Source organism: Notolepis coatsorum (assembly GCF_963971535.1).
Source record: "Notolepis coatsorum genome assembly, chromosome: 18".
Lineage (NCBI taxonomy): Eukaryota > Metazoa > Chordata > Actinopteri > Aulopiformes > Paralepididae > Notolepis > Notolepis coatsorum.
In genome coordinates, this window is record NC_140182.1 from 78,879,847 (window position 1) to 78,899,305 (window position 19,459).

At 43.7% G+C, this 19,459-nt stretch overlaps 1 protein-coding gene across 2 annotated transcripts in view; it reads right to left on the bottom strand.

Annotated features, from left to right (window-relative positions):
- The window catches only part of LOC311244890 (uncharacterized protein), a 77,569-nt gene that overhangs the window by 1,732 nt on the left and 56,378 nt on the right, over positions 1 to 19,459 (bottom strand). For both annotated transcript variants that reach the window (XM_084334579.1, XM_084334578.1), the window contains exons 8-19: positions 19,082 to 19,273; positions 18,204 to 18,303; positions 17,635 to 17,776; positions 15,375 to 15,558; positions 10,670 to 10,769; positions 9,681 to 9,814; positions 8,866 to 8,897; positions 8,638 to 8,750; positions 6,270 to 6,415; positions 5,420 to 5,514; positions 1,480 to 1,558; positions 1,252 to 1,360 (exon numbers count right to left, since the gene is read on the bottom strand). In XM_084334579.1, coding sequence (XP_084190705.1) covers positions 1,252 to 1,360; positions 1,480 to 1,558; positions 5,420 to 5,514; positions 6,270 to 6,415; positions 8,638 to 8,750; positions 8,866 to 8,897; positions 9,681 to 9,814; positions 10,670 to 10,769; positions 15,375 to 15,558; positions 17,635 to 17,776; positions 18,204 to 18,303; positions 19,082 to 19,273 — 1,426 coding nt within the window. The remainder of the gene's footprint in view (positions 1 to 1,251; positions 1,361 to 1,479; positions 1,559 to 5,419; positions 5,515 to 6,269; positions 6,416 to 8,637; positions 8,751 to 8,865; positions 8,898 to 9,680; positions 9,815 to 10,669; positions 10,770 to 15,374; positions 15,559 to 17,634; positions 17,777 to 18,203; positions 18,304 to 19,081; positions 19,274 to 19,459) is intronic.

The window sequence follows — 19,459 nt, forward strand, 5'->3', positions numbered from 1 at the left end:
CGCTTTTATCCAACGACAAAAACCTTGAAGTTGGAGCATAAATATATAGAACAAATCTCGTTCTTATAGAGCTCACCTATGTAAATAAAGGACAAATTAAAATATATAAAAAATATATATATATTATAGCTATATACTAACTTGTAGTGTGAAATTCTCCAGAACTCTCGTGGCAGAGCCTGAGGCAATAGCAACCCCTCCTCTATCCCCACTCAACTCCAACCCACACATCAGACTAAAACTAAAAATGTAAACAAAGTGCAGTACCAAGACAGACTATTTTGCCTAGTGGCTGTTTGACGGCATTACAGACATGGTATCTGCTGAGTATTAAAAATACTTAAGTCTTAAATTCTCAATTTCAAATTCTCAAGGCCTTAAAAGGTATTCAAAAAGTCTTAAATTTCATTGGCACAGTTATTAAACTTTGGTGGGGGGCAGCCCGGCTGAGATGAAATAATATAAAATATATGAAATGTGTTTGTATTCAAGTCGTCTTTTGTGGGCCAAGCGGGAGCTTGGTGCGTCTGGTGAGAGCTTGTATGGAACGCACAAGAATGTAAGTGCATTTTTGCTAGTATGGTTGTGAAATTGATATTACATTAAAGTGGTATTAAAAAGGTCTTAGAAAGTCTTCAAATGAACTTGTTGAAACCTGCAGATACTGTAACGGTCACAAATGGGCCTATTCTATTTCTGTTGTTGTTTGGTTGCAGTGCCGTGTTTGGTCACTGGGTGGCGCTCCATTGTTTGTGCCTAATGTAGCTACAGGTTTGGTTTTATTTAACCTGAGCCAGTGATTTCTCTTCCTGCTTCACCTGACGTCTGACAGCAGCGTCAAGCGTCAACTTGTTATAATTATTGATCTAGTAACGATGTGGCTAGTGTTTGTGATCACCATTTTATTTATATAGTTGTGTACATCGTAGGGTAATAGTCCTTTTTTATATTGTTGTTAATAAACGGGTATGTACAGAATCCCAGAAGATACGTCTGGTGGGCTACTTCTATCCTGGTGCTATTGTTTTCGTTCTGACAAGTTGACGTTCACACAGCCAGACACGTTACAATACCCTATACAGATGTATATACATGTATGTCTTCACATGTCTTCACATCCGTCGTGTGAGCACGACACAACCAGGTCAAATCCTTGGTGCATGTAAACGCACTTGGCAGTAAAAATCTATTCTGTTGTCTGAAAGGATGGTGAATGGATGACTTCCTATTGGAGATTGTGTCGCCACTTACCTTGAAAATAGTCTGACTTGCCGTCCATGAAGATGTAGTTGACTACTATCACGCTGAAGATACTGGCCCATAGGTGCAGGTCACTGAATATGAGCACGAAGCCCACATCCTGAACAAAACGATAAGACACGTCTTTATCTTCAGAAAGCTATGAACTGCAAACAATATAATAGGTATTTGTGTTGATAATAGAGTTGGTCTCTATAATAGAAAAGGAGATCATCTTACATAGAAGGCGTTGAATAAGACCAGTAAGGGAATCTGGAGCATGCAGACCTGCACAGCAATACAGCTGCCCACCTCCAAGCTGGAAAAGGATGGGATTTTAGTTTGAATTTAGTTTTGTTTATTTGACAAAAAGCTAAAGTAATAAAAAATTACTTGTTTCCATCATGGTCCTTGCTGTTACTGGGACAAGACAATACACATACAGATACCGATATTTACATGAAAACATCTTAAAAAGACATAGTTACCTATGACAATACTACCTGCATTTCAGATACATAAAAATACTACTAAAACTAACGTTTTGCTGCAGCTGAGCTACCGCTACACACTTACACCATGTTGTTACACCAGGGAAGGTCACAATGCTAGCTCTGGTGTGGTGACCATGTTGGTGTTAAAGGGGAACTATCTCTTACTATTTCTTTCACTATTTGGGCAATTTTCTAATCAAGTACTCTAAAGCAGCATTTTCTGCACTTCCAGATTCCAAGCTGTTTTTGGCTGGGCTCCACCCATACTCCCAATGCGCTTTGAGTGACAGTCACCCACAGTCTGCACTGGCAGAGAGATAGAGAGGGAGACTAATTAATTTCGCGGCGGGGGGGCATAATCCCACAGGACAATGCATTGGTAACTTGTTTCAAATGACGATATATACCCCCGTGAATATTATTGCACGGATCAGAATGCACGTGGGAGCGCGGCGCGCTTTGATATTTTGCAACAGGTTGACGTGACACGAGTGCTGATAGAGAGAGCGAGAGAGAGAACGAGCGAGCAAGAGAGAGAGGGAGAGATAGAGAGAGGGAGAGACAGATAGAGAGGGAGAGAGAGATAGAGAGGGAGAGACAGATAGAGAGGGAGAGAGAGATAGAGAGGGAGAGAGAGAGGAGAGATCCTCTGAGAGCGCGTGTGTGCTTCCCCCCACACACACGCAATCGCGAGTATGTGTAAATGCTCTGAGACGAGTGGCACCGTATGAGAGCCTCTCTCTCCCTCTCTCTATCTGTCTGTCACTCCCTCTCTCTCTCTTTTTCTCTCTTTTTGAGGAAGTGTCAGTGACAGGGAAACCGCTTTCACATTATTTCCACTCGCTCCGTTGTTGAGCGAATTGTTGATTGTGGGCGGTGGCTACAACCACAGGAGTTGAGGTATGCAGATCAGAATCCTTACACGTCACAGGTAAGCTAAATTCAGAATGGCTTAGTTCACTGGGGGAGGACCTTGTCTCATCTGAACTGGAAGAATGCGCAATTTTTTTTATTTGAGACATAGACAGTGTTGGTACAACCCCACATTGCTAGAAAACAATGCTAAACACTGGAAAATGCTATTTATATGATAGTTCCCCTTTAAACCAGGACAGCACAGGTCACAATGCTAGCTCTAGTGTGGTGACCATGTTGGTGTTACACCAGGGCAGGTCACAATGCTAGCTCTAGTGTGGTGACCATGAGTGTCACCACTCCTCTGGAAGTGGTCTTTTGCCTCTTTTCCATTGCATAGTACCTACTCGACTCTACCCTACTCTACTCACTTTAGGTACCTGGTACTTCGTTCGTTTTCCACTGCAGGTAGTATTCCGTTTCATCTCCGTGTGGGGAGGCGGGGCCGCTGGCATACAGCATGAGAGCTCCGTGAGCATAGCTATGTCCGTGGGGGCACAGTTTCAATCAATCAATCAATAACAACATTAACCAGACTCTCGTGTCTATTCTGCTAATGTTAACGTTACCTCTCGCGTCTATTCTACTAGCGTTAACACATTGGGCGCCAGGGGTTGTACCCATCAAAGTACCCAGTCTGCCACCGTTGAAAGCCTATGGAGATGTTTACTTTTTTTGCAGGGCTATAACTTTTAAAATGTTATTGCTATAATATATTGACATTACTATGGCCCATTCAACATCGATTATCTATCGTTCAGGATGTGGGAACGTTATATTTTTTCATTCATACATTGTTGTGTTAATAGCGTCGAGAATATAAGTATGTTTTTAATCTTTTCTGCTGTAATTCCAAAAAACAGTAGTTATAGGCCCTGAAGCATATGATAGATTATCGATTGGCGTTTCTTTCCTATACACGCTATATAAAAAAAATGCAAATGTATATGATCGGTATACATTATGCTTCATCATGCGTGAAGGAAAGGGGGGGGGGGTCGTTTATAATTCCTTGATCGTCAGTAACGGCTTTATTTAGTATGGGTTGATATATTGATCAGATGGTTTGCAGTGAAATGAATAAACAATCGAGCTGAAAATAACGTTACTGTCCTCTTACCGTTCGCCGATGAGACTGGAGGAAAAAGATCCCAATTATTTGACGCCAATCTCCTAGATCCATTTCCGGTTTGTATGGCGCAATAAACGCCGAAATCATATAGATTATTAAGTTTAGAAAGCGATCCAAATGCACTATAGTGTTTGTCTGGATCCACGTAACAAAATATCACTGCCGGAGGGATTTCCTCGACGCACCGATCGGCACTTCCGGTTTTGGCGAGAGTGTAACTCGCCCGACCATCCAACAGGCGGCGGTATTGAGGCGTTGCAATCTCATACAGGGTCCCACTGCAGTCCGGAGGTTGGCTGGATGAATTATGAATGCCATGGCGAAAAAATTAAATATTGATCCCAAAAACGGCGTAAGTCGTTCTTGGCGTTCAACGCATGGCGGGCAAAAGCGGCGTAACTCGTTCTTGGCGCAGGATGTGTTAACGTTACCTCTCGTGTCTATTCTGCTAACGTTAACATTACCTCTCGTTGTGTCTATTCTACTAGCGTTAACGTTACCTCTCGTGTCTATTCTGCTAACGTTAACGTTACCTCTCGTGTCTATTCTACTAACGTTAGCATTAGGTAATAACCGGTTTAAAATGGATGATGATGATTACCTCATGTTGTGTCTATTCTACTAGCATTAACGTTACTAGTACAAACAATCAATAGCGAGTTATATTGATCACGCTATGTACACTAGTAGCCACAATGCTAACTCTTATAATGGTAAAAACGCAATCACATTAGCACATAAGCTAACAATAAGCTTAACAAATCAGCTATCTTTTTGTGAGACTAAACTCTCCACTCTTGGTGGTAAATTGTGTTGATGTTGGTTTTGTTTCATCAATAAATGAGGCAGAATACACAGTGAATGTATTCTTTTTTGTTTATTGCACTTGTTCCTGCTGCAAACAAATAATGAAATCCTACGCGAGGCTAAATAAAGATGGCGGTGTTGTGTTTTGTGCAGGACGCTTCTCTCTTCTGACCAATCAGTGGTCTGCAGTGTTTCACGTCACTTTTCTGGTATCGCTTCTACTCGCTTGAAACCTCGACAAAGCAGGTACTAAAAAAGTACCCAAAAAGTACCCGGTACCAGGTACTTTTGGCAATGGAAAACCGAAAAGGCAGAGTAGAGTAGAGTAGAGTCGAGTAGGTACCATGCAGTGGAAAAGGGGCATTTGAGGTACTCTGGTGCTCTGTTGTTATATACATGAAGGGCCACTCTGAGCTGCAGTTGAACTGTCCTATCATTCAGGGAAAGCCAACCCAGCTGCAGTTGAACTGACCTATCCTTCAGGGGAAGCCAACCCAGCTGCAGTTGAACTGACCTATCCTTCAGGGGAAGCCAACCCAGCTGCAGTTGAACTGACCTATCCTTCAGGGGAAGCCAACCCAGCTGCAGTTGAACTGACCTATCCTTCAAGGGAAGCCAACCCAGCTGCAGTTGAACTGACCTATCCGTCAGGGGAAGCCAACCCAGCTGCAGTTGAACTGACCTATCCTTCAGGGGAAGCCAACCCAGCTGCTGGAAATGCTGTTTTCCTACGCTGTCCCTCGAGGACAGACCCAGCAGACCCAGGTAGATAATCTTTATACCGTTGCTGAAAATAATAATTCAACTGTATGTTTCCCCAGGTGGGACCTACCTGAGGCTGATGTTGTTCTGGAGGGCAAACTGGATCCCATTGACAATCTCTGGGATCTCAGGAACCATAGCAACAATGGTCACCCCTATGAAATACTAGAGAGAGATGGAGAGGAATGTTGAAGCTACAATCTGCAATTTTATTTCATGTCCTTGAAATAAACATTGGAGTAAAATAGACCTGTACTTTGAGTTATGATAGGATAATAAAACATTGTTTTTTTTGTATACTTGTAGATAAAAAAGAAAAAAGATTTGTATTGCTAACATAACTCAAAATACTTATTTTAAGAAATCTTGCCAAGCCACATTTTCTTACTACACTGGTAGATTATTTTACTTGTTTCAAGGACACATCTGCTTAACATTTGTTTTTATTTCTTATTTTTGTCAGACCATTTTTGCGGTGTAGAGTTTTCTCTACTGATTGGATAAAGTGGGAACAGGATACCATGTATTTTGTGTTTACTGCAGAGTGGAGGGACTGGGAGACCCATGTTACTGACCAAACACTCTACACTCTACATCAGTGATGGCTGTTGGAATGTAGAGCCAATATTTTAACAAACAAAAGAAATACCACTTACAGCACCTTTAACAAGACGACCACTGGCCCATGATAAGATAATAGTAATAATAATAAACTTTATTTGTATAGCACCTTTCATACAAGCAGTGCAGCTCAAAGTGCTTCACAGCAGAAAAAATAAAAATAAAAAAATGAGCACAAAATTGGCAGATCAATGCATAAAGTGCAGACATAAAATAAGTATAAAATGAACATAAAATAGATAGGCCTCTTTGTTTCTGGTTTGATTAAAGAAAATAGCAGGTGTCTATCAGCTCTTTACCTGAGAGACATTGGGCTGGCTGAGGATGGGCTGGATGTGCTCTGTGGCGAGGTCAGCGCATGCAGACATGAGCATAGTGGCCATGATGAGGATGACCAGAGACCGCCAGCGGGACCAGTGGACCACGGCCCCGTGATTGCTGCTCACTGCATGGACGGACACAACGACATGACGGTGTGATGTCACAGCGTTAAGGTTGCCGTGGTGATGTGAAATTTCCCCAGACTAATAAACTCATGACAACACAGGTGTTACCGGTGACTAGTATCCATTTGTTGGACAGACAGAGTTGACGTTATGTTCTCATAAAAAAAACAAAAAAAAACAATGGACAGTAATACCTTTCGTAAATTTTCTATCCGTTCATTGACGTATGAATGTAGCACTAGCTGCAGTCTTATTTAGCACATCGTACAAACATACTGTTGCTGGTCTGGACTGGTCCTCAGCTCCTCTCCAGTCGAGCTGCAGCAAGGTTTAATCCAGAATAACCTGTTGTCTCTAGAGCCTCATTTCTCTCCTTCACGCAAAGTAAAATCTTTTTGAATGTGGGCACTGATATGCAAACATTTTGTAAATAGGTTTTATTTCTATAAAAAATGTATGAAACATACACTGGTGGGGGCGGTGGGCAAGTAATGAACTCGGTGGAGCCTGAACACCAGTATCACAGACTATCACAGACTATCACAGACTACCACGGCAAGTCTAGACAGCAAGCATGACTTTCCCACTGGTTCTTAAGTTACTTGTGGTGATGGTGGTGGTCAGCCAGGGTGGGCAAGATTACATGAGAAGTGAAGGAGTGGAAAGGACTGTGGTCATACGTCACAAAAAAAACTGTTGTATCAGTGTTTTTGTGGTGGTTTTCACCACAAATGTCATTGTCTGATACTGTGGCAGCGCCTATGTATGGGAAGCCTTACATATACCTACATAACCTTACATATACTTGCCTATATTTATTGTAACGTATAATATAACCGATAAATCTGCACCTTTGTTTACACGGTTTATTTTTCTCATATTTTTATATTCAGATCTCATTTTATTGCCTATATTTATGTCTTTCTACTATTACCCTGCCCATACCTTTACCTCCCCCCCTTTCCCTCCCCCATGCTGCTATGACACCCAAACGGGATCAAGAAAGGAATCTTATCTTAAACACTGCATGGCAGTGATGGTATGACAGTGATGTGCAGTCCTGAACAGTAGAGGGCGCACCATGTTGTTTTAGCCTTTGAACATTTTAAAGGGGAACTATTTTGCTATTTCTTTCACTATTTGGGCAATTTTACACTATTCCTGTGAGTCTATGGAACACATCTGTAAGGTTTTTTTCAATAAAATTCACTGTTTTGTATTTTTAATCAAGTACTTTGGTGCACCACTTTCTGCCCTGCCAGATTCCAAGCTGTTTTTGGCTGGGCTCTGCCCATACTCGCAATGCGCTGAGTGACAGTCACCCACTTGCACTGGCAGAGTTTGGGGGAGAGAGAGGGAGAGAGATAGAGAGACAAAGAGGGAGAGACAGAGGGAGAGAGAGAGGGAGAGACAGATAGAGAGGGAGAGAGGAGAGATCTCTCCGAGAGCATGCGCGTGCGCGTGTGTGAGCGGCTCGAGTCGCGAGTGTGTGTCAAAAGCAGGGGGATCGCTCCGAGACTCGCACCGTATGAGAGCCTCTCTCTCCCTCTCTCTATCTGTCTGTCTCCCTCTCTCTCTCTTTTTCTCTCTTTTGGGGAAGTGCAAGTGTCTGACAGGGAAACCGCTTCCGCATTATTTCCACTCGCTCCGTTCTGGTCATAACTTCAATGTTACACTAACTTCCTCGAATTATTGATTGTGGGCGGTGGCTACAACCACAGAAGGAGCTGAGGTATGCAGATCAGAATTCTTACACGTCACAGATCCGCTAAATTCAGAATGGCTTGGTTTAGTGGGGGAGGATCTTGTGTCAGCTGAACTGGAGGAATGCGCCTGAATGAGAATTTCACACCTAGTCAGTGTTGGTACAACCCCACATTGCTAGAAAACAATGCAAACCGGGGCGCCAGGGTGACGCGCCACGTACAGCGTTGCGGTGCAACACGGCCGCCCCGGGTTCGACTCCTGGACCCGGTGACCTTTGCCGAATGTCTTCCCCCTCTTTCTCCCATACTTCATCTCTCTCTTTGCCGGACTGCCCGGAGAAAAACAATAAAATCTACCAAAAACATAAAAAAAAAAATACAAAAAAATACAAAAAAATTAAAAATGGAAAAAGGCCATTTATAAGATAGGGGACCTTTAAAAGAGCTGTTATGAGGGAGAGAGTGAACGTGGGTGAGACAAGGTGAGTGGGTGAGAGAGAGAGAGAGACACTTACCATGTCCGTCTCCGACTTGGATGTTGTAAATATAGGAGTGAGTCTTCAGTGTGAAGATGAGACCAATGATGTAGGCGGAAGGTAGGAGGACAGAGACGGAGTAGATCAACGGTCTAAGGACACACACACACACAAAGTGTGAGGAGAGAACAGATAATACACAGGGTATACATGTCGGGGCATATTATTTCATTGCACTACACTGTATATAAATAGTTAATAACTTACTGAATATGGTTATGGAACAATGTACTGTTGTCCTGTTGAAAAGAAGAAAAAAAAGTGTTTAAACTATAACTGTCATTATACATGTACACGTATTTAAATGTTTGGGTAACACGTGTAATTACACTGAACTTACGATGTAGCTCTGTATAAATCCGTACGTATAATATATTTACTGGCTCCTACTGGTACTTAAATGTAGGTACAGCAGAAGAAGACAAGGCAACGAGGAACAGTTGTGGATCTAGGGTACTGTAACTTCCTGACATTTACCCTGTGTGTGAATTCGGCTGTACCTACATTTAAGTACCAGTAGGAACCGGTAAATCGGACTGTGTTATAAAGTGTTACCAATATTTGTAACAATGTCAGGAAACGTTGCATGTTGTAACTTTAACGGCATAACTGACCAGGTCATAGTGACAGTTGTAACTCTAACAGTGTAACTGAGCAGGTCATAGTGACAGTTGTAACTCTAACAGTGTAACTGAGCAGGTCGTAGTGACAGTTGTAACTCTAACAGTGTAACTGAGCAGGTCGTAGTGACAGTTGTAACTAACAGTGTAACTGAGCAGGTCGTAGTGACAGTTGTAACTCTAACAGTGTAACTGACCAGGTCGTAGTGACAGTTGTAACTCTAACAGTGTAACTGAGCAGGTCGTAGTGACAGTTGTAACTCTAACAGTGTAACTGACCAGGTCGTAGTGACAGTTGTAACTTTAACAGTGTAACTGACCAGGTCGTAGTGACAGTTGTAACTCTAACAGTGTAACTGACCAGGTCGTAGTGACAGTTGTAACTCTAACAGTGTAACTGACCAGGTCGTAGTGACAGTTGTGGCAGATGAACGGTCCGCTGGCATTGCTGCTGGTGTTTCCTCCGGTGGAGTTGGTGCAGGCCTCGCACACTAGGTTCCCGTACGCCTTGGAGAACAGCGTGGGGGCAAACACACCTGCCATCGACGATGTGAATAAAAAACTTTAATGTATGTGCAGCTACTGTAGGTAACGACATACAGTACTGCACTAGGGATGGGTCCAAAGATAATTGATTGACTTTTGAAAGTTGAAAAGTTAAATATTGTGATGTCTTTAATAATGTAAATAAATTCAAGCTTAATTTTTTATAATTTCACAATTATAAGTTCAAACTGACTATCTTAACAACATGTGCACCGTATTCAATCTATAATGACAATGAGCAGTATACTGTATGCCTAGTAATAATACCTAGAATACATATCAAACGAATAAAACACCGCCCCAAAGACAGAATAATCAATTGCCAACCGCAGAATAATCAACCACCAGAATGTGTCTACTGTATGTGCTCATCTCTTTCAGGTACAACAGAGATGAAGAGCAGAGCTGACTATGTGAGCAGAGCAGAGCTGTCTATGTGCTCAGGGCAGAGCTGTCTATGTGCTCAGGGCAGAGCTGTCTATGTGCTCAGGGCAGAGCTGTCTATGTGCTCATCTCTGTCAGGTACTTGCCTCCAACAGAGATGAAGAGCAGAGCTGACTATGTGAGCAGAGCAGAGCTGTCTATGTGCTCAGGGCAGAGCTGTCTATGTGCTCAGGGCAGAGCTGTCTATGTGCTCAGGGCAGAGCTGTCTATGTGCTCATCTCTGTCAGGTACTTGCCTCCAACAGAGATGAAGAGCAGAGCTGTCTATGTGCTCATCTCTTTCAGGTACTTGCCTCCAACAGAGATGAAGAGCAGAGCTGACTACCTGTATGTGAGCAGAGCAGAGCTGTCTATGTGCTCAGGGCAGAGCTGACTATGTGCTCATATCTTTCAGGTACTTGCCTCCGACAGAGATGAAGAGCAGAGCGGAGCTGACGCCTGTGGAGCGACTGTTGAACCTCTGCTCACTGTGTTTCAGTCCACCGATGATCATGCAGACACCCTGAGGGAGAGAAGCGGCAGCAACAAAACAACTCTCTGTGTGTTAGTTGTAGCAGGAAGGCATGGGGCTGGACCTGCCATCTTAACACTCTGAGTGCCAACGACGAGAAATCTCGTTATTAATAGTTTTTTTTTTTTATTTATTACCGATTTCCATTCATTTTTCATCAATCTAGCCTCACGTTACCACTGGCACTCTCTCTGAGCTCGAACAGGGAAAATACCGCCCCCTATCGTCTCCCGGATGGTAATGCACCATTTGGATTGGACTGAATAAAAACGCATGGGGAAAAGAAAATCCGGAATCCACATTTTACTTGTCAGGCATGTAACCCGAGCCGATTGCAGTCATCCCCGACCCTCAGAACAGCGTGGAATATGTGTTTCAAGCAACCAGCATTGGATCAATAAACACGATCGATATTTGGAATGGCAATCAGGAATTGGAATAATCTTTTTGGAGAACATCTGATCTGAGGTAAGGAATCTATTTGACCAGTCTTGGGATAATCAGAGCTTTTTTCACAGATACATCAACGTGTCCCATGTGTGTGTGTGTGTGTGTGTGTGTGTGTGTGTGTGTGTGTGTGTGTGTGTGTGTGTGTGTGTGTGTGTGTGTGTGTGCTGATCAGGAAATAAGAAAATCGATTCTTCAGCCCGCTTCTCTAGCGTGCATAAGTACACATATACTATCGATAATCTAGCGTTTATTTGAAAACGATTCATAAATAGGCCGAAAAATGACAGTTTTTTGTGTATTCCAGTAAAGGGCGATTCCTGCAGAATCAAATTTTTTTTCTGGAAATTTCCAAAAACTAACGTTTTTCAAAATGGTATAAAACGGAAATGTACCGATTAAAAAACAATCCGTTTCGACAATGTTGACTGCAAGCAAGTCATTGATAAGCGACGGGCGTATTAGACACATAGCCATAATTTAAGATATAGTTTATGCGTTCGCAAATGTGCTCGCCCTCTCATTGAATAGAGCGTTGGCACTCAAGCGCTAAATCGTGCGCCCCCTGCTGGCACTCAAAGTGTTAAGAGCTTTTGGGTGTTCACACTTAATCCTTTCACTACCACACTACAAATGGTTAACCTTTCACTACCACACTACAAAGGTTTAACCTTTCACTACCACACTACAAAGGGTTAACCTTTCACTACCACACTACAGAAGGTTAACCTTTCACTACCACACGACAGAAGGTTAACCTTTCACTACCACACTCTCTCTCTGGCGTATGTCCTCAGACCTTCAGCTCTGTTGAGGCAAGCCAGTCCAACGTGTCATCATCCAGGTCGATGCGTTGGCCGGTGTTTGGTCAGCTGCTTATTATGTGTTCCACAGTTTGTAATAGGTCCCTGCATTCGCAGTGTGCACTGTCCACGAGACTCCATTTCTGCATTGCTGCTCCGAAGCGCCCTACGCCTGTCCTCAGGCGGTTGAGGGTTGTCCATTGCTTTCGGGGCAGGTGCTGGCCAAGAACATCTGTGGGATCTTTAACATAGTGGTGAAGCCTGGATGGTTCTGCAGACTTCCACTGGTCCCTCCCTCTTACCTTGACCCAGGAGGCCTTGGCCCCAAATCAAAAAGAGAGATGCTAACAAATAATCTAGGAAGCTTAACCACTTGGATTAAACCGGAGGTGACAAGTCTCTGTGTCATCCTGGACTCAGATTTGAACTTCAACGCCCATTTAAACAAAGTTACCAAAATAGCCTTCTTTCATCTCAGAAACACAGCGAAGGTACGACCATTCATAAATCAAAATGATGCAGAGAAGCTAATTCATGCTTGTATATCTAGCCGACTAGACTACTGCAATGCACTATTCACTGGTCTCCCCAAGAAAACTACTGAAAGACTCCAGCTCATTCAAAACTCTGCAGCTAGACTACTAACTAATACCAAAAGGAGGGAACACATTAGTCCTGTCTTAGCTACTCTACACTGACTTCCTGTAACTTTTAGAATTGATTTTAAGGTGCTTCTCCTCACATACAAAGCTCTAAATGGACAAGGATCCAGATGCATCATCAGATGCAGGTCTATTAGAGGTCACCAGAAAGAGTCAAAAGAAGATTGGTGATGCAGCCTTTGTAAACTACGCCCCAAAACTGTGGAACGTGGAACAATATTAGGGAAGCCAATACATTAGACATTTTTAAAAGGCATCTTACAACCTATCTCTTTACCAAAGCATTTGACTGACTTTACACTATTATACTGTACTATTTCTCTGTGATATTCCCCATGTTTTAATGTTTTTATTCTCCTTTATTTTATATAACCGAGGATTTTATAGTATGTCTGCACTTTATGTGCTCATTTCATCATTCATGTCTTTTACATTCTACTAAAACTGAATCAAACCATAAACAAGGTGGCCTGTTGGGATGTTAGATCCTAATGTGAAAAACTGTGATTTTATATGTCTGCTCATTTTACTTATTTTAACTTTTAACTTTTATCTTTACGCCCCACTATCCGCTGGGTGCATACTATAACCTTATCATGTTTTGTAACAGAAGCCTATTGAAACGTGAGGTTCTGATATGAATTGATTAATATATCTGCATTATTTTATCCCACTTTATGCTTTGCTCTTGCTGCTTGTTTTACACAGATTTAATGTTTTATTTCTTACTGATGTAAAGCACTTTGAACTGCAATCCCATGTATGAAAGGTGCTATACAAATAAAGTTATTATTACTCAGCGGCGGCGAACACCAGAGCCTCTTTGTGGTGGCTCACCATGTGGTGCCGGCTAGATGGCATATCAGCGTGGCACAGGCAGTTGTCTTTGCCTTGACACTGTCCAGGTGTTGTTTAAATGACAGTGCTCTGTCAAACTTCCCACTTGCTTGAGCTTGAGGCGCCAATTCTTCAGGTATGAGGACAGGATGTTCATATCTGCCGAAAGGCCCTCTTCTACTGCTTCCCACGATGGTTTGCTGAGTAGAATGGCCAGATCATCTGCATAGCCATACTTCCTTGATATCGTTGCAGGTAGGTCATTAATGTAGATGTTGAACAGCATAGGTGCCAGTACTGAGCCCTGAGGGACTCCGTTCTTGAGCTTTCTGACCCTGCTGCTTTGGCCGTTGCTAGTGAATAGCCGAAAGCTGTGGTTGTCAAGTGAAACAAATGTCTTTACAACATCCAGACCACAGCGCTAGCGCTCCTCCAGCTCAACATCGAAGGCCTCACCTTCACCAAGATCAACATCCTTGAGCAAATAGCCAGCAAAAACAATGTGACCGTGATCATCCTGCAGGGGACCCACACGGAGAACAAGAACACGCTGAAGGTGAACATCTACAATCCACCTCCAAGCAGACTGGTCCCATCGTCGCTGCCACATGTCCGGTGACTTCAACAGCCATCACACAGACTGGGGTTACAGCAGCTCCAACGCTAATGGCGACTTTCTGGTAGACTGGGCCTCGACCGTCGATATGACACTCCTGTACGATCCAAAGGAGCCACGCACCTTCTATTCTGCTCGATGGAACAGCACCACCAACCCAGACCTGGCATTTGCTAAATGTCACAACAACCAGCCACTCCCAGTAAGACGCATCCTGGACATGTTTCCCCGGTCACACCACCAACCGTTGCTCATTACCACTCCATCCCTGGTCCAGCCTGTGCAAGGGAGGGATGTCAAGAGATGGAACTTCCGGAAAGAAAACTGGGCAGGCTTCACTAAACAAGTGAACAAGGCAGCTGCTGGTCTACCACTCCCGTGCCCCAACAACATGAACAATGCCTATGAATCGTACTGTAAGATGCTGCTGGCCGCCGCCAAGAAGAACATCCCCCACAGTGTACGTAAAGCTTATGTACCCTGCTGGGACGACGAATGTGAAGAGCTACTTCGCGCCCATACAGAAGCAGAAACCAGCGAAGGCAGGGACAAAGCAGCAGACAAACTATTCTGCAGACTAAACGATAAACATAGGCAACGTTGTCAATTGAATTCACACAGACCTTTAACACATTGACCGCCAGCAGCAGGGGGCGCTGATACCCCATTCATCGCCAGGTCTTTAATTCAATGGATATAGTTTTAGACTGTGACATTTTGCGAGTGCTTAAAATATATCTTATATTATATCAATCGGTCTAATAACGCCGTCGACCCTCAGTGAGTTGCTTCTAGTCAACATGCCTGAGACAGATTGTTTTTTCATCTGTATATTTCCGTTTTATACCGTTTTGAATAGAGTATGGTTTGGGTGTTTTTCAGTAATTCCAGGAAAAAGGCGAGAAAAATGCATTGTACTGTAATCCAGTCATCACGTTGTAATTTTTCGCCTGATTATCTAATCATCCTGAAATCAACGCTAGTTTATCATTAGTATGTCTCCTCGTCCATACATGAAATGATCGTCGTAGCGGGGCGCTCGCAGAGGCTGCAGCTATGAATTATGAAGTAAACTCGTTGTTGGCGGCCATTGTGTTAACAAGCTGACCGGAAGATCAACAACTCCAGCACAGTGTCCCATTACTGCAAACTCAATTGCGTCGCTCCTGCTGAGTAATGGCCGCTTCCCTAACGCAGACAAGGATTTCGCTAGAAGAATACTCATACTCACCGGTATGAAGAGGATGCAGCCGAGCAGCGTGCCAGTCAGCGCCGCCTTGACGACCTCCTGCAGACAGGGGTTGGCCGCCCGGTGACCTCTGAGTAGGGCTGTGATGTAGAAGGTCAACTCTGTGATGGAGCCAAAGGTGGCGTTCACCACCGCACCCACAGCGAAATTACTCTGGGCGGAGATACTGCAGATAATGCAGAAGCATTAAAAGTGTTTGTATGTGTGTGTGTGTGAGTGAGTGAGTGAGTGAGTGAGTGAGTGAGTGAGTGAGTGAGTGAGTGAGTGAGTGAGTGAGTGAGTGAGTGAGTGAGTGAGTGAGTGAGTGAGTGAGTGAGTTTCAGATTCATCACTAATGATCGATACGACATCACTGTGTCCTTTATGAGAAGGCTGGTTGGTCCTCGCTGATGGAGAGGCGCAGCAAACACTGGTATTTGTTCATTTTTAAGGCCCTTATTGGTAAGCTACCTCCTTATACTACATCATTATTGGTAAGCTACCTCCTTATACTACATCATTATTGGTAAGCTACCTCCTTATACTACATCATTATTGGTAAGCTACCTCCTTATACTACATCATTATTGGTAAGCTACCTCCTTATACTACATCATTATTGGAATGGAAGTTTGGAACCTATGGAACCCGTTCTAGTGACTGGCTGGTCCTTAACTCATTCAAAGCCACACCCATATGACCAAATTAGGGCTTGTAGGCCAGCGCTTTAGTCAATGGGAGGACGGGGATATTTGCGAATGCTTAAACTATATCTTAAATTATGGCTATGGCTCTAATACACCCGTCACTTATCAATGACTTGCTTGCAGTCAACATGTACGAAACGGATTGTTTTCTCATTGGTACATTTCCGTTTTGTTTTGGAGATTTCTAGTAATTCCAGAGAAAGACAGGATAATAGCCCTTTAGTGGAATACACAAAACACGTTGTCATTTTTCGGCTGATTTATGAATCGTTTTCAAATAAACGCTAGATTATCGATAGTATGTGTCCTCATGTACGAAGAGAAGCGGGGTCTGAAAAATCCCTTCTCCGTTGGTCGGCGCGAACCTCACACACACACACGCGCGCGCGCGCGCGCTCCGATGGCGGAGAAAGGAACATCTGATTACCCCAAGATTCGTAACATAAAGGCCTTACCTCACATCTGATGTCATGCAAAAAGATTAATCCAATTCCTGATCGCCATTCCAAATATCGATTGCATCCATTGATCCAACGTTATAGTCCAAAACACATAATCCACGATGCTCCCAGTCGGGGGAGTCAATGCAATAGTATCCAGCTGCATGCCCGAGAAGTAAAACCTGGACCGGACTTATTTTTTTGATGCCCAGTCCAATCCAATGATGTGCAATACCATCCGGGAAACGATAGGCGGCGGTATTTGCCCTTTGCGAGCTCAGACCCATTCCCAATGATAACGTCAGGCTGGATGGATGAAAAATTTATGGATATCGCTAATAAGAGAAATAACGATTAAAACCCGACTATACTCGTGATTGGCACGCAAGCGATGGCGAGTTAACCCAACTATACTCGTGGTTGGCACTGAATGGGTTAAGGTCCCCAGAGTTTGCTCTGAACAGGGTGAATCTGCATTTTGCTGTGATGCCCCTCTAGCTCATGGAATGAACTTGTCTTGTTCTCTTATTGTTACGATTTTATAAGCTTTTTTTTTTTTTTGGCTTATATCTGTATGTACACTCGACATGACTGTAAATGAGGGAAAACTCAGTTGCCTTTAGAGTTTAAATAAAGTTAAAAAAAATTTATCCACTTTTTCTCCTTATTTTTCTATTTTTCTCCCATCCCAATTTCGCCTCGCCAATTCTTCAATTCTCCCCTCCCCTGTCTCGAACGTTGCTAGACTATGCCTCCCACTGGTTGGCTGCAGTGAGGACCAAGCCTTGCATCACGTGTCCCCTCCGGTACACGAGGAGGCAGCTGTCGCATCTTTTCACCTGAACAGCGCGAGGAGTAACGTGTGGGAGGCTCACGCTGCCCCCGATACTTCCTGATTCTGATGTACAGGCGCACCAACCGACCTGTAGGAGTCGCTGTCCACAACGTCCAATCCCCACCCACCGGCTTTCCCACCCCTAACACAGTGGCCAAGCCGGTAGCAACGCCGAGAGCATGGCTCGAACCCAGCATCTCCTGCGTTAGTGGCGAGCGCCCACTGCGCCACTTAGCCGCCTGAGTTTAAATAAAGGTTTGAAATTAAATGAAATTACTCACCTGGCGATGCCCATACCAATGTAATATGACAACGGTATGATCGAACAGACAGCGATGGTAAACTTGACGTCAGAGCTGGCGTAGTGGTTTTCCTTATCTATGTAGCCAATCACAATGGACACTATGACCAGAGGGAGGAGGTCTGACAGAGTCAAGGATGTAAAGAGGACTTTATGACACACACATTTAAATACTTATTTGAATCCACAGATCAAATCACATGTACATAGCATTAAAATTGTATAAAAGTTCCGTTACAACGGGCGAGATGTTACTCAATGTTAAATGACTCAAAATGCCATATTTTGGCACCAGGCTGCTGTCTTCCCCCTTCCAAAAGAGACACACATGCACATGCATGTACACACACACACGCACACACACACACACACACACACACACACACACACACACACACACACACACACACACACACACACACACACACACACACACACACACACACACACACACACACACACACACACACACACACACACACACACACACACACACACACACACACACACACATTGTGACTCCTTGTCACACCTTGGGGTAAAGGATACTGACGGCAAACACATTGATCCCATCTACAGTATACTTGTAGTAGTACCAGTTAACAGCGTGGTAACAGCATAGTAGCACCCTGGCCTCACCACCTTGATACTAAATAAATAAAACACAAACAAACAAACAAACAAACAAACAACAAAACAAATGCAACACAGTTGTTTACATTGAATGACAGAACAAAAAAACAGTAAAATCCCCACAGGATTCCGTACGGTGCATGTCACCTTAAAGGGCATTTCACCAGAAACTGTCCGTCTTCAACAGATTTTGCATATGGTGTTTTAGAAGTCAGCTGTCAGGGTTCTCACCCTCACCAAGCCCTGGCAGCACATCACCCCCACCCTCATCCACCTCCACTGGCCAAGTCCTGTATCTCATATATCCAAAATCCCTCCACGCCCCCCCAGTACTTATCTGAGCTCCTCCACCCCTACATCCCCTCCCGGAGGCTGCGATCCTCAGACAGACATCTGCTCTCCACCCCCCACATCCGTCTACAAACTTTTGGGGACAAAGCCTTCAGTGTGTATTAGTACTACTGGCATTGTTGTTATAATCAAATGTTTGTTTAGATGTTTTATGATTCCAGGTAACATGCATTATTGTTTATGGAAAACTCATATTTTACAGATTTATCGATGAAGTCAACTATTCGATTAGTCAAAAAATTGCCACCATTTGCAAAGTACATTATATAACAAGCTACGAGGTTGAAAACGTTTAGTAAGGTTTTCTCTCAGTAAAGAAATCAAGTTATGATATCATTTCATTGAGCAATAATTAACACAACACAAGTATTTAGCATCCTCTGATGAAATTTTTGGTGACATACCCCTTTAACAGACCAGGTCCACGTCTCTCTCTCTCCTACCTTTCTGTGTGTGTAGTTGGAGACAGAGACATCCTCAGGGGCCATGAGGAGGACGGTGCCCAGAGTACGGGCGTTCATCCTGGACACAGGGATGGTGAAGACCAGGGTCCAGGAGAGGAAGCAGGCGAGCGAATGGACCAGGGCCAGGAGAGGGTAGCCCAGGAACAGCCACACGTAGGTGCTGACACGACGCTACATCAATGATCAGAAAAATCAGCGACAACAACAATAATTTACCTATGTCAAGCCCCGCCCTCTTTAACTCATTCATCGTCATACGCTTTCTGTATCTCTGCCGCTCCAGACCAGATTAAAATGGTCACTTTCGTGGTGTTTCACGATGTTTGCAGAGCTGTGTGTGTGTTCTGTATTATAGCT